Below are 12,252 nucleotides of genomic sequence, written 5' to 3' on the forward strand. Positions count from 1 at the left end.
GAGCAAGGCAGAGGGGGGACACGGGAACGCAATGACACAACACAGAATCGGGGCTGAGGTTCTGCAGAGCGATCGTGCCACAGCAAGGGGAGGGCTCAGCGCGGACACCCAGCAGCAAACGCAGCCCCGGCACCAGCCAGGGAGCCGGTGGCACAGGCAGACCTTTCCCTGCAGCTCTGTACACCCTGGCACAACTGCTCTGTGGCTGGTGCGGGTAGAGGGGCCTGCCCGCTCCTTCCCTCGAGCTCCCGGGGTCGCTGTGAGCCCCAGGGCAGGGTGAGGAGGCTCCCCATTACAGCTGCTGCCCCGGCTACATCACACGAAAAGGAGCACAGGAAGAAAGCTACTTAAAAACCGCTGCCAACAGAACTCCTTCCCGCTTGTTTGGGTCCTCTGGGCACCAAAATGTCTCCTGACAAGCCTTGCCACGCCAACCACAAAACAACGTCACGGATTAGAGGAAGGAGGGAGGAGGGGAGAGAGGACGCTACTGCCATGATTGATTTCCCCTTCCCATGGGGATTCCTCAGCAGGAGGGAGCAGGCCGGCCCTAACTGCTGAGCTGCTGGACCACGAGTTGCCCCGTCAGAGCCGGGGCCAGGCAGAGGGACAGCCCCGGCCACGAGCCGGGATGGAGCATCCAGGACAGCCTGCAGAGCCAGAGGCCCAGCCCTGGCCGCAGGCAGGCCTGCCTCGGCAGTGGCAGTGCCCCGTGGTGACCAGGGCGTGCCACCCACACTCGCTGTCCCGTGCCACCGCCGGCTCACACCGTGGCGAGTAATGACTAAAGCAAAATGGCCATGGGGAATCGGGTGCCTGCCATCCAGCCCTTCTCCTCCTCTCCTCCATCACTTCCAGCTTTGATTAGACAAAACAAGAAAGTTCTCCCTTCCAAGCAGACGCTAGTGCTCCACTCGCCCAGCGTCCAGGGAGGGCACCGGGACCTCCCCAGGCGTTTGCTGCTTCTCCTCCGGCATCTCAGCATCACTCAGGGGTGGTACAGGAACCTGGGGAGAGAGGACAGAGTGACCTGCAGGAACACACCCCAGTACATGCCCCCAGCACCTGTCTGAGCACACAAGCCCCACAGCTCTGCTCCCGCCTCCTGCTCCACCAGCAGCGGTCTCGGCTGGGCTTGGGAAAAGGAGAAACCAGGGGCCCCCCAACAAAAACAACAAAAGCTTCGGGAAGAGCTGGAGCACTGGACTGCTCCAGCCAAAGTGGTCTGGACTGTGTCCACCAGAGAAGCAGCAGATTGTGCCCAAGGAAGAGCAGGCCCAGCCACTTCCCACCATGTTCATGGAATAATTTAGGTGGGAAGGGCACCCTGGAGGTCTCCTGTCCAAATATGTCCTTAAAGCAGGGCTAATTTCAAACACAGAGCAGGCTGCTCGGGGCCATAACAGCTTCCTCCAAAGACAGAGATCCCACACCCACGAGGGCCATTCCCAGGGAGACCCTTCCCAGCTCACATGCAGCACCAGAACAAGATACCTGCAACATCCCACCCTTCCCCAGGCCCTCCTAGCTCCTGAGTGCTCTCACGGCAGGACTGATCTCCACAACCACAGCCAGCTGTGATCTCCTTTGAGGAAACCCAAGGAAACCAAGAGGCCCTGGTTTTCAGTGTTGGAGCAAATGGGCTTTTCACTGGCAGCGTCTCAGCACAGCTCTCCCTTGTTGTTCTGTCCTTCCTACATCACTCTCAGCTTTTCCTCACTGTCCAAGAGCCCCCCCAGCTCCCTAAGGGATTACTCACAGCACTGGGGAGAGGAATGCTGCCATCCTGCTGCTTCATGCTGCTCTCCTCAGCCTGCCGGGGGCCCTGCATGGCCAGGGGCTCCTGCGTGCCGGGCCCCCGTGGGCACAGCCCCTCCTGAGCTGTGCTCTCCTCCTGCTGCAGGATGCCCCGTCTGTCCAGGACACTGCAAGAACAGAGCCACGCCGTCAGAGACACATGCCTTCCCAAATCCCATCTCTTTTCCCAGCAGGGGGAAGTGCTGGTGGAAGGCAAAGGTCAGGGCTGCCTCTCAACAGCTTACCTGGGAGGAAGAGGCCCACAGAGCACCTCACAGCAGTTCTTCACTATGTTGCCGTGGCTGTAGGGATTCTGCACACGGTTCTTCCCAGTCCAGGACCCCTTAATCTGAAACAGTCAGGCACAAGGTCAGGTCTGCTCCAGGGAAACCCCCCACCAGAGCCCTGCTTTGGCCTGCAGAGTGGGCACAGCTGTGACGTGCCGAGAAACGGTGATGGCTCAGAGGAAGAGGAAGAGCCTACTTACGTCTTCGTTGGTTGTCTGATTCAGTGCCACCAGGAAGGTGTGGAACCCAGTTAACCCCACCACCGACCACAGCGTGAAGAAACAGATGAGCACCTCCAGTACAGTGAGAACAGTTAAGGACTGGGAACAGCCGGGGAGCGGGCCCAGCCCAGCTGTCACAACCCCCAGGCACACCAACTTCTCTTCCTCTCCTAACCATGGTTTTCTGTTTTACCCTCCTCCCAAAAGCCACAAGACTGCTCCCCATCTTGTCATCAGGGGGGAAAATGGCCAGAGATACTTGTTAGAGAGGCCTGGCAGCCCGTCCATAATGCAGCTCCCACTAACCCCCAGCTTTGGAGAAGCCAGGCCTTTGGCACCATGGAAGGATATGTCCCTGGGGTTTCCTTCAACGTGTTCAGAAACCCAATCTTCAGAGATTCTGCAATACAAAAAGCAAGAGAGGTTTTTTACTCTGGAACATCCCATCGAATCCAGTTCCCTTTCCCACTCCATCACTCTGGTTTCCCACCGCTATCCGTACCCTTACTCCCTCCCTCCTTCCCAGCCCTCCAGCCCTCCAGCCAGACTCACTCAGTGCTACGTAGACGATGTTGAAGGTGAAGATGTAGATGGTGAGGAGGGAGAGCGAGAGGATGAAGAGGTAGAAGTAGCGGTAGTTCCTCTTCCCCACACAGTTGCCTACCCAGGGACAGTGATGGTCGAAGCGCTCTGGGGAAGCCAAGACAGAGATCAGCACCCTCCAACTCACAACTCCATATGCCAGCCCCCTTCCAGGAGGGGAGGCCAGGTCAGAAAGTCCAAAATTGTTTCATAATGAGTCATTTTGCATGTTAAGAGAGAGTTTGAACTTGGCCCCTCAGCTGCCTTCTCTCCCTGGGGTACAACAGCCACAACACACAGGTTAGATGAAGGCCTGGAGTCCCCAGGTTGTTACCCTACCCACTATATGCCTGCTAGAATAATCAGGAGAGGGTTCACAGAACTGCATAAACACACAATGGCTGGGAATCTGATGAGAGGGAAAGGGATTTCTACCTGGAGCAGCAATGCTGAACACGAGTCAATTATACACACAGAAGGACAACAACCAGGGCACCCCAAAGGATGGCACAATCCCCATGCTGAAGAAGGAGTTCTCATTCAAGACACAACTCTCCACTGGAACCCTCTAGCAAGGCCAGAGTCCAGTGGAACTGAAAAACAGGCTGCACACATACACAGAGAACTTAGACTTGGTTAGACTAGTCATTGCCAAAGTCCTGGCAAAGAGTAACCACGTGGCTCCAGATTCTGAGCAAACATCAAGCTCCTTTCAGCGTAAGACAAGGCAGCCTGTCCCTGTGTGGACACGCCAGCACTCCAGACCTGCCCAGCACGAGGCACAGGTCTCCCTCCCTCTCCAGGGTTCCCCCATGAGCTGAGGGCCGCAGCATGCCCAGCCCCACACTCACCCACGCAGTTGTCGCAGATGCTGCAGTGCGAGGCGCGGGGCGGGCGGAAGATCTTACACGTGTAGCAGTACTTGAGCTTCACGATCTGGTTGTTGATCTGGAAGTTCTTGATGCGCGGGGGCGGGCGCTGGCCCTGCGGCACGGTCCCGTTGGTGGCCTCTGCCAGAGAGAGCAGGGCACAGATCGGACCTGCTGCTACAACACGACAGGCCCAGAACCACAACTCGTTTCCCCGCCTTTCCTACCAGCGGGACCAGAGCCCGTTGGCTCCAGAGCCGGCGGCTGCAGCTCTGCTCCTGCGGGCCAGAGCCAACCTGGCAGCTTGGAGGCAAGAGAAGGGATGCCAGAGCTTTATGGGCACATTGAGAGGAGGCTAGGGGTTGTCACCTGCATCCATCAAAACTCCTCTCTCTCCCTAAGGGATCAAGGGGACCACACCAAGCTTCCTGCACCCCTTCCCAAAAGCGAACTGAGTTTGTATGTACACAGGAAAGAAAGCAGCAGGTGAAAGGGTTCCCAGAGAGAGACGCAGGTACATCGTGCCCCCTTTTTGAGACATGGCCAAGCACAGTGAGCCAGCAGATCGGAGCACTCCTCACTTTTGGAGGTCCAGCCAGGAAGAAAGGCTCTGCAGGGACTGTGGCCTAAAAATATGCCAGAAACACAGAGGCTTTTCCATCCCTCCCCAGGCTGGCCACCCCACACTCACCAATCTCCATCTCAATGAAGGCTGCCTCATCAGGCAGGGCCCGCGGGATCACCCCGGGGTCGCTGAAGCTCGTCCGCAGCAGCGTGGCCATGGCAAACAGGAACAGGACTGCTGCAAACACGGGGATGGCCGGGGACAGCTGGACAGCCAGGTACCGGCACCTGCGGACACGGGGCAGGAGGAGATGAGTCAGAGCGAGGCTGGAGTCTGAGCACCTGGCATGGCACCAAAGCCCCGGCGCTCCTGAGCACTGGTAAGACCTAGAGCAGAGAAGCTGTTCAGCACGTCCTTCTGATCCCACCACCACGGGGGAACACTCCTGGGACAGCTCCAGCGACCAGGCACCATCTGTGTTTTCCACCAGCACTGCTGTGTTTTCCACCAGCCAGGCACAGATACTTCCCAGCATTTGCTCTGTTTTCAGCTCCAGTTTTGGGTGAAACGTGACCAGGCAGCTGGAGGGACCATGCCCATTAGACCCCTGGTGCCAAGGGATGGGCTGGACCTCTGGGAGAAGCACCCAAGACATGGTCGAGGACCCACCACCAGAGAGAGCCAGAAGGCATGGAAGCACATGGGGATGATGGGAATCTCTGGCTGGCCCCTAAAGGGCAGCTTCCAGCACCACAGAAATTACTGGAATTTACTGCACAGGAATGGTTTCCTGTGGAAGTGCAACATTCCCATGCAGTGTCTGTCTTCCTTTGGCTTTTCTGAGGCAAGGGACTGAAAAGTTCCAAATAAAGCAGAAAGGCTCCTGCTCCGAGACTTCCCAAGCCTGAGAGGGAACACGGCACGAGGTTTGTTTGCGCTATAAATGCAGCAAGACTTGATAAGGAGTTTATGGTTCTGATCCTGCTGATGGAGGAAGTGCAAAGGGAGTATGGCACTCATCTCATATGTGCTGCTCCCATATACTCCCATCCACGTTCCCATGAGCACCACGGCACAGGCCTGGGCAGAAGTCACGGTTTAGAGACATACTGGGCTGAAAGAAAACACATTCTTACCCTAAATCCTTCGGAAAACCCCACTGATGTTGGGGCGAAATTCCAAGGGAGCTTTCCTACGGTTTAAGGGAAACCTCGCCCCAATCCCACCACTTGTGCCATGTCTCACCTCTCCTCTCACATGTTGCTTCCCTGGGGTGCCTCCTGATGCAGCTGAGCACCCAGGTTTTCTGGCACCTGGCTTTCCTAGACCCACCCCTCACCCTCAGGGAACAGAAGGAATATGGGTTGATCCACCCCTCACCCCTCAGGGGTGAGGGGTGGATCAACCCATATTCCTTCTGTTCCACAGTTACTCTCCAAGAGAGCATCAGGCTACTGCAGTGAGAGGATGGGGATTATGCTCCCCAGGGGGGGTTGCCATCCCAAAGCAAGGCCATCTCCTCCAGCTCCACAGCACTGACTACTTAATTCTGGACAGCATTCCCACCATAGCTTCCCCAAACACAGTGCGTGTGACAAGGACAGAAGGGCTGCACGCTGGAGCTACGGCACGCTTGGCCACACCAAGCACCCCCAGTGATGCCTGTAGGCCTGCCCCCTACCACCAACATCCCTAATTTCAGGCACTGCACACTCTGCAGTCCCCCAAAACAACCTTCCCGTGCTGAGCCCTGCCCACAGCCAAAGAGCCAGAGGGCCAAGCTTATCGTCCTCAGGCAGCCCAAGATAACTTCGCGTTCCTTTTGCAAGGGCAAAGTCCAGGGAGAGCTGCAAGTCAGTCAGCAAGTAAACAGAAACCTTGGAGCCCATTTGGGGTAGAAATATGGGTTTAGGAGTATGTAATATGGGTTTAGGTGTGTGTCAGCCTCTTCTCCCAGGTAACAAGTGACAGGACAAGAGGACACAGACTCAAGCTGGGCCAGGGGAGGTTCAGGTTGGACATGAGGAAGAATTTCTTCCTGGAAAAGGGGGTCAGAACGTGGAAGGGGGCTGCCCTTGAAGGTGATGGAGTCACCATCCCTGGAGGTGTTCAAGAAATGACTGGACATGGCACTCAGTGCTCTGGGCTGGCTGACAAAGATGGGATTGGTCAAAGGTTGGACTAGATCATCTTGGAGGTCTTTTCAAACCTAAATGATTCACTGATTCTGTGATTATTCCTTGAAAATCTGGACACTGTCTGTCCCAAAGGGCTACAGCCTGACCCTTGCTCAGCTGACACAACAGCTTTTGGAACTGCAGTGACAACGTGAACATATTGTGGGTTTAAATATGGATCCATGAACTGTATTAAAGCTGAGCCACGGCCCTCCTGCTCCCACACAGGATTAGCTTCACTTCCCTTAACTGGGCTGGCTTCTGTGGCCCCTCACAGCTGAGGGCAGAGGTGTGAGAGTCAGAGGAGCTCCCACCACACTGAAACTGCATCCCAAGGCCCATCGTGGAGCCCAGCATGGAGACCCCATGTGCCTCCTGTCCTCCACTGCACTGATGGGGCCTCACTCTTCGGGAGGTGACGTTCAGGGAACACGTCCACAGCAGGGACAGCAACCACAAAAAGGTCTTCACTCGGTACTCAGGTACTCACCAGCACTGGGGTATCTTCAGTCTATGCCTCATCTCCAGCATGATTTCACTGCTCAGTAATAACAGACATTTTAAAGATCTTTTGTTTGGGAGAGCTCAGAGCCAACAGAGACGCTCTGTTGGCATGTGAGGATGCTGTTCCCCCACTCCCAGCACCATATCTGTGCTCTGGAGCGTTTTGTCACTGACAAGCAGACAATAACAGCACTATCACAATCCACTGTCACGGGGGGAGGGGGGTGGGCTGGGGGCAGGAAGGTTCAACAAAGAGATCATTGGAGTGGGGGGGTGGCGGGAGAAGCAGCTGGGAGGTGCCACTAGTTGCAGTGCTGGGCCAGTTATTTTGTGCCCGCTCGAGAAGGTCTGTTGTAACCAGCACATTGAGCAAAGCTCTGAAGGAAGGGGAAAGCCACCGTGCCTGGGTGACAGCGACTGCAGCCACAGCCAAAGGGCACTGCATCTTCTGTGCAGTGCCCAACTGGGCTCAGCACAAGCTTCATGATACCAGTTACTCACATCTCACCTGCAAACCAACCTGTTTAACTTTCCTAAACTACGGCACAAACACACTGTGAGCGCCAGCAGAGCTGTATCTCTCCCAAACGCCTGACCCCCACCAGGGCACTTCAGCCATCTGCACCTCCCAGCTCTGGGATGGTGTCCAGGAGCCACTGTGCTTGTGGTAAGTGCGCAGGAGGCTGCTCCAAAGCCCGGTTAAGTGCCACGACCACAAAGCTGTGTCCAGGCCCTTCCCAGCAGCACCAGGCAGAGCTGGAGCTCTCCCTGGAACCTCTTCCCATCTGCCAGCGGTGATACAGAAACCCTCACTACAGACCCACATCAACTGCCAGCACACACACGTGCTTCTGACCCGGCTGGGCAGGACACAGACACGTTACGCTGATGCTACTGCTCTTGTCCTGGCTAAAAATCAAATTTGCACACAGGCAGACCACCCCAAGGTCCACACAGGCATGGGGTGCCACAGAGGACATGCAGGGAGGAGGAAGTCACCTCCTGAGAAGGAACTCACATATGAGAAAAGGGTCAATTCAAACCCCAGGAGCAGCCACTGCACATACAAACAGGAGTGAAACAAGCTGAACTCTGGACACCAACAAGTTCACCTCTATCAAAAGAAATCCCAGTGATTAAAAAGCACCTATCAACTCATGTGTAAGTTTTGACCACGCTTGTCAGAGATCTATCTAGAGGTAACAACATTTCAGAGGCTCCTCTGTCAGTCTTGGGTCTCTGGGGTTTGGAAATCAAAACTAAAAAATAAAGTCACATGAGGGGCAGCATAGGTGTTTTCAACCCCTTAGAAGACAAACACATTTTCATCTCTACAAAGGTAAGAAAGTAGGAAAAACAAAGTGACAAATACACCCGAGCACTAGAAAAGCCTCTGACATTTACAGATACCAAGTTCTGTGCTGAAAAGCTGGAGGCAAAAGAAATCCCATTCCCTTCAGGTGTGTGAGGAACTCACTTCAGGCCATGAGACAGGCTGGCAAACTGCAGCGGGAACTCCCAGCTTGAGAGAGGATGCTGCATCCCATCATCCTTGCTCCCAAAGGGATTTCACAAGCGCTTGACCTGGGCATCTCCTCATGTTGGAACACCATAGGCAGAGTTACCAGCTAAGTGCCCAGACACAGGGCTGACATTACCATTAGGAGTCTGAAATAATGCCCAGAGGATGTGGAACTGAATTTTATGGGACATATTATGGAGCAGACCTAGTTAAACAAAGGTCTCAGACCCTGCAGGGACCAGTCCTGAGCAGCGGGAGCTGCTCCCTGACGAAGTGGTGGCGAGAGAGGTGCCCTTGGGCAGAGGACTCTGGTGGCTGCAGAGCCCTTCCCGGGAGCCAGAGCCAGCACAGCTCCGTGCCTCTGCCTTATCCAGGAGGGAGGAGCCGGATCTCAGGTACAGCACTGAGCTCTGCCCGCCCCTGGGTCTCCTGTTCGCTCCCGGATGGAGAGACTTAGGCGATCCCAGACCACAGCGCTGCGGATGGGGGGGATCGAAGCACGGAAATTCCCACCCACAGGGCTGAGGAGGCTCAGCCCGCTCGCCTGCGGACACCGCGGGGCAGCCGATGGCACCGGAGATACTCGGAGGAAAAAAAACCACCCCCAGAAGCAGCAGCCCAAAAAGCACGGCTGTCATTCCAGGGCTGGGGAGGACCCTGCCAGCCAGGGACGGAGGTGGCTTTTCCCCTGATGTGGGTGCCCGTCCCCACCAGCCCCGGCTGTAACCGGAGCCAGCACAGGCGGAGCGCCGCGATCAAGCCCGGCCCGGCGCAGGGCGAGCAGCCAGACACATCCTGGCTCCGGGCACCCCCGGAGCCGCGTTCAGACAAGGTGTGACTGCGCAAGTGATTCAGCTGAATGGAAAAGGCACCACGGCACGGGCAGCCCTGCAGTGAGCGGGCAGGGAGGGGAAAGGCTCCTCCGCCCACCACCTCCCATTCCTGTGCCACGCTCGGAATCCAGACCCTAACGCCCGGATCGCTCCTCTGGAGCACGAGCTTTAAGGGGGGAAGCCGGGAATTTCCATGCAAACGCGAAAGAACCTGCCAAAAGCTGAGACAAATGCACAACACGGTGAAAGCTCAAGGTTGAGACCCTCACCCAAAGCTCCCTAAGGTGCGTGGAGGGTGCACAGGGTAGGCAGGGAGCCCAGCTGCTCATGTCAGGCTGGTCGGTGCAAAAGAGACCTTGGGGAGTCTTTCCAGATGGGAAGGCAAAACATCGTCCCTCTTGTAAATACAAAAATCCCCGAACAAGTTCAAAACAACTCCCTCTTTACCAAACAGAAAACACTGAGATGTCATGCACTGAATCAAATGGGTATGTGGTGTTTTCCCAAACTTTTCCCCAGATGATTGACTAAAATTCAGAGGTGATCCTGCTCCCAGCAGCACTCCCCCCACACAGACTACCCTCTGGCTCTAGCCACAGTCTGGATGTCTCGGTGCAAGCAACCTCTCCATAGGCCTCTGCTTCCCAGAGCATGGAAAGGGGCTTCTCAAGGAATTTCCAGTCACATTCCAAGCTAACCACGGCCTAGGGATGGAACACAGCCTTAGCTCACTCTGCCTGCTGCAGCTGGTGAAGGCGACCACAGCAGAGCGGGATGTGGTTCCCTCTCCTGCTATGGACAGAATCCACAGGGAGCCAGAGCAATTATCCCTCAAATCAGTGTTTCTGGAGCAGCAAAAAGCATTTCTGGAGCAGAAACACTTACTAGTTCTTCCTGCAAGGCAGGAAGTCTGAGCCCCACTTTTCAGATGAAAAAAAAGCCCCAAACAACAAACCAGGAGTGGTGTCACTTGGTACCTCAGAATTCACACTAAGACAGGGATAATTTGGGCAGGGAACTAGGGAGAGCCATGCCAGGCCAGGAGATGTGGAGACAAATTCCCTAGCCTGGGGAAAATGTTGAGGAGGCCAGCATCTGGGCCGAGGCCTTTATGGATCTGCAGGGACAGCCAGGGTTTAGCCTGGGAGCAGCTCCTTCCGCTCGCTTTTCCTGGCTTAACCAGCTTTTGTGTTACCCAATCCTGTCTCAGCCCTTCTCCTGCCCCGAAACACAAACATACCCAAGGAGACTGAGGAAGTTTTGCAGTTGTTTAGCTGATCCAATTTCATCCTCAAACCAGGCAACAGGGGTGTCCTGCCCCCTTCAACAGCACGGGTTGGGGCAAACATAAGCTTTTCCCTTTTTGTTTGTTTCTTTGATTGTAGGATTACTTTAAGGCCAGCCCGGCTCTCAGGGATTGCTGAAAGGAGGGGGCAGATCCCTCTCCTTCAGCAGGATCCAAGGTTTTGGCTGCAGAGCTGATCTAAGGGGTGGCTGGACCCTCCCCAAATACCAGAGGGGCTCTGGCTGTGGGGGCTCTACTGTAGTGCAGCACTGGGGGCAGGTCAGACTGGCAGGAGCCCTGGAGCCAACAACCTCACTCCTCTTTAATCCTCCAGCAGGGTCACCTCCCTCCCTCGTGGGGCTGACAGGGGTGGCTGCACGTCCCCCCAAGGGCAGGGACACAGGCTGGACCCCAGGGCTGCAGCAGCAGTGCCCTTGCACCCTGGCCATCCCAGGGCCAGGAGCACGCGGGACTGCCAAGCCACAGAGAGAGGAAAGGGTGACCCGTGGGGACACAGGGCCAGTGTCACCCTGCAGGGTCCGAACACAGGGAAAAGTCACCCCATGGGCAGAGCCGGGGGGAAGATATAGTAGGGCCCATCCTCCTCAAAACCTCCAGGCTCAGCCTGCTGAGGGCCAGGAGGCAGATCTGGGCAGGTAGAGCCGCACCGTGCCAGGCTCCCCTCTGCCAGGCTGCTCCGTGCCAGGCTCCCCTCCCTCTCCCAAGGCCCCCGGACCGGTCCCCAGCCCCAGCCCCATCCCCCGCGGGGGTCCCCGGGGGAACTCACTCGAAGGCAAAGAAGAGGGCGCAGGTGCCGAGGATGAGGAAGAGCGTCAGGTAGAAAATGCCCTTCTGCCGGGCCATCATGATGCGGCCGTCGCAGCAGAAAGTGTTCCTGCCCGGCAGCTTCTCCCATTTCCGAACCACCTTCTTCCTCGCCACCATCACCGACATGGCGGGGCCGTTACTGGGGCGGCGGCGGCCGCCGCGCGTCCGGGCGCTGCTGCTGCTGCTGTTTCTGCTGCTGCTGCTCCTGCTGCTCCGCCGCCCGCGCCCCCGGCATCATCGGGGCCCCGCGGGGCTGCGCTGGTGGCTGCGGGAGAAGGAACCGGGAGAGCGCTCGGTCAGCGCCGGGGCGGCGGCGGCGGCGGCAGCCCCGGACCGGGGGGCGGCGGCCGTCGCCATGGAAACCCCGCGCCCGAGAGGGGCGTCGCCGCGGGAACCCCCCGGGGAGGGGGCGCGGGGCGCGGTCCGCGGGGAGACCCTCGGCCGGGCGGGGAGGGGGCGGCGGGGCGGCCCCGCGGCGGGAGGGGACGGGGCGCGGCCGGGTAGGGCAGAGTGGGGCAGAGCAGCGCCCGCCCCGCGGAGGGGAGAGGGCGGGAGGGAAGGGCTCGGGAGGGGCGGGGGCCCCGCGCTGCCGCTCACCCGGTGCCGGTGCCGGTGCCGGTCGGGCCGGGCCGGTCGCTCCCTCCGCGCCGGGAGGGGCCGCCACTCCCCGCAGCCCAAAGGGGGCGCGGCCGCCGCCGCCATTGGCCCTGCCGCGCCCCCTCGCCCCGCCCCGCTGACCTATTGGTCGCGTTTGCTGTCACTCTATGGCGGCTCCTCCCATC

At 57.7% G+C, this 12,252-nt stretch overlaps 1 protein-coding gene across 1 annotated transcript; it reads right to left on the reverse strand.

The window, feature by feature from the left end:
* Positions 1–112: 112 nt before the first annotated feature.
* ZDHHC9 (zinc finger DHHC-type containing 9) lies at positions 113–11,744 on the reverse strand. Its single transcript, XM_027897882.1, has 9 exons — positions 11,430–11,744; positions 4,448–4,608; positions 3,739–3,897; positions 2,858–2,995; positions 2,657–2,705; positions 2,285–2,387; positions 2,043–2,146; positions 1,760–1,925; positions 113–1,007 (listed from the first exon to the last, which is right to left on the reverse strand). The coding sequence occupies exons 1-9, from the start codon at positions 11,594–11,596 to the stop codon at positions 903–905; spliced, it is 1,152 nt and encodes a 383-aa protein (XP_027753683.1). The 5' UTR covers positions 11,597–11,744; the 3' UTR covers positions 113–902.
* Positions 11,745–12,252: the final 508 nt, after the last annotated feature.

The sequence above is a fragment of the Empidonax traillii genome, unplaced genomic scaffold (genome assembly GCF_003031625.1).
Source record: "Empidonax traillii isolate 1590-97213 ecotype Southwest subspecies unplaced genomic scaffold, ASM303162v1 scaffold565:size409173, whole genome shotgun sequence".
NCBI classification, from domain to species: Eukaryota; Metazoa; Chordata; class Aves; order Passeriformes; family Tyrannidae; genus Empidonax; species Empidonax traillii.

What these genes read in the sequence shown, in the direction of transcription:
- ZDHHC9 (XM_027897882.1), bottom strand. Translation starts at nt 11,596, where the DNA reads ATGTCGGTGATGGTGGCGAGGAAGAAGGTGGTTCGGAAATGGGAGAAG. An exon ending in TTGAAGGAAACCCCAGGGAC is followed by an intron (nt 2,388 to 2,656) that starts ATATCCTTCCAT and finishes AACTGTTCTCAC; the next exon opens with TGTACTGGAGGTGCTCATCT. An exon ending in GCATTCCTCTCCCCAGTGCT is followed by an intron (nt 1,008 to 1,759) that starts GTGAGTAATCCC and finishes CTCTCTCCCCAG; the next exon opens with GTTCCTGTACCACCCCTGAG.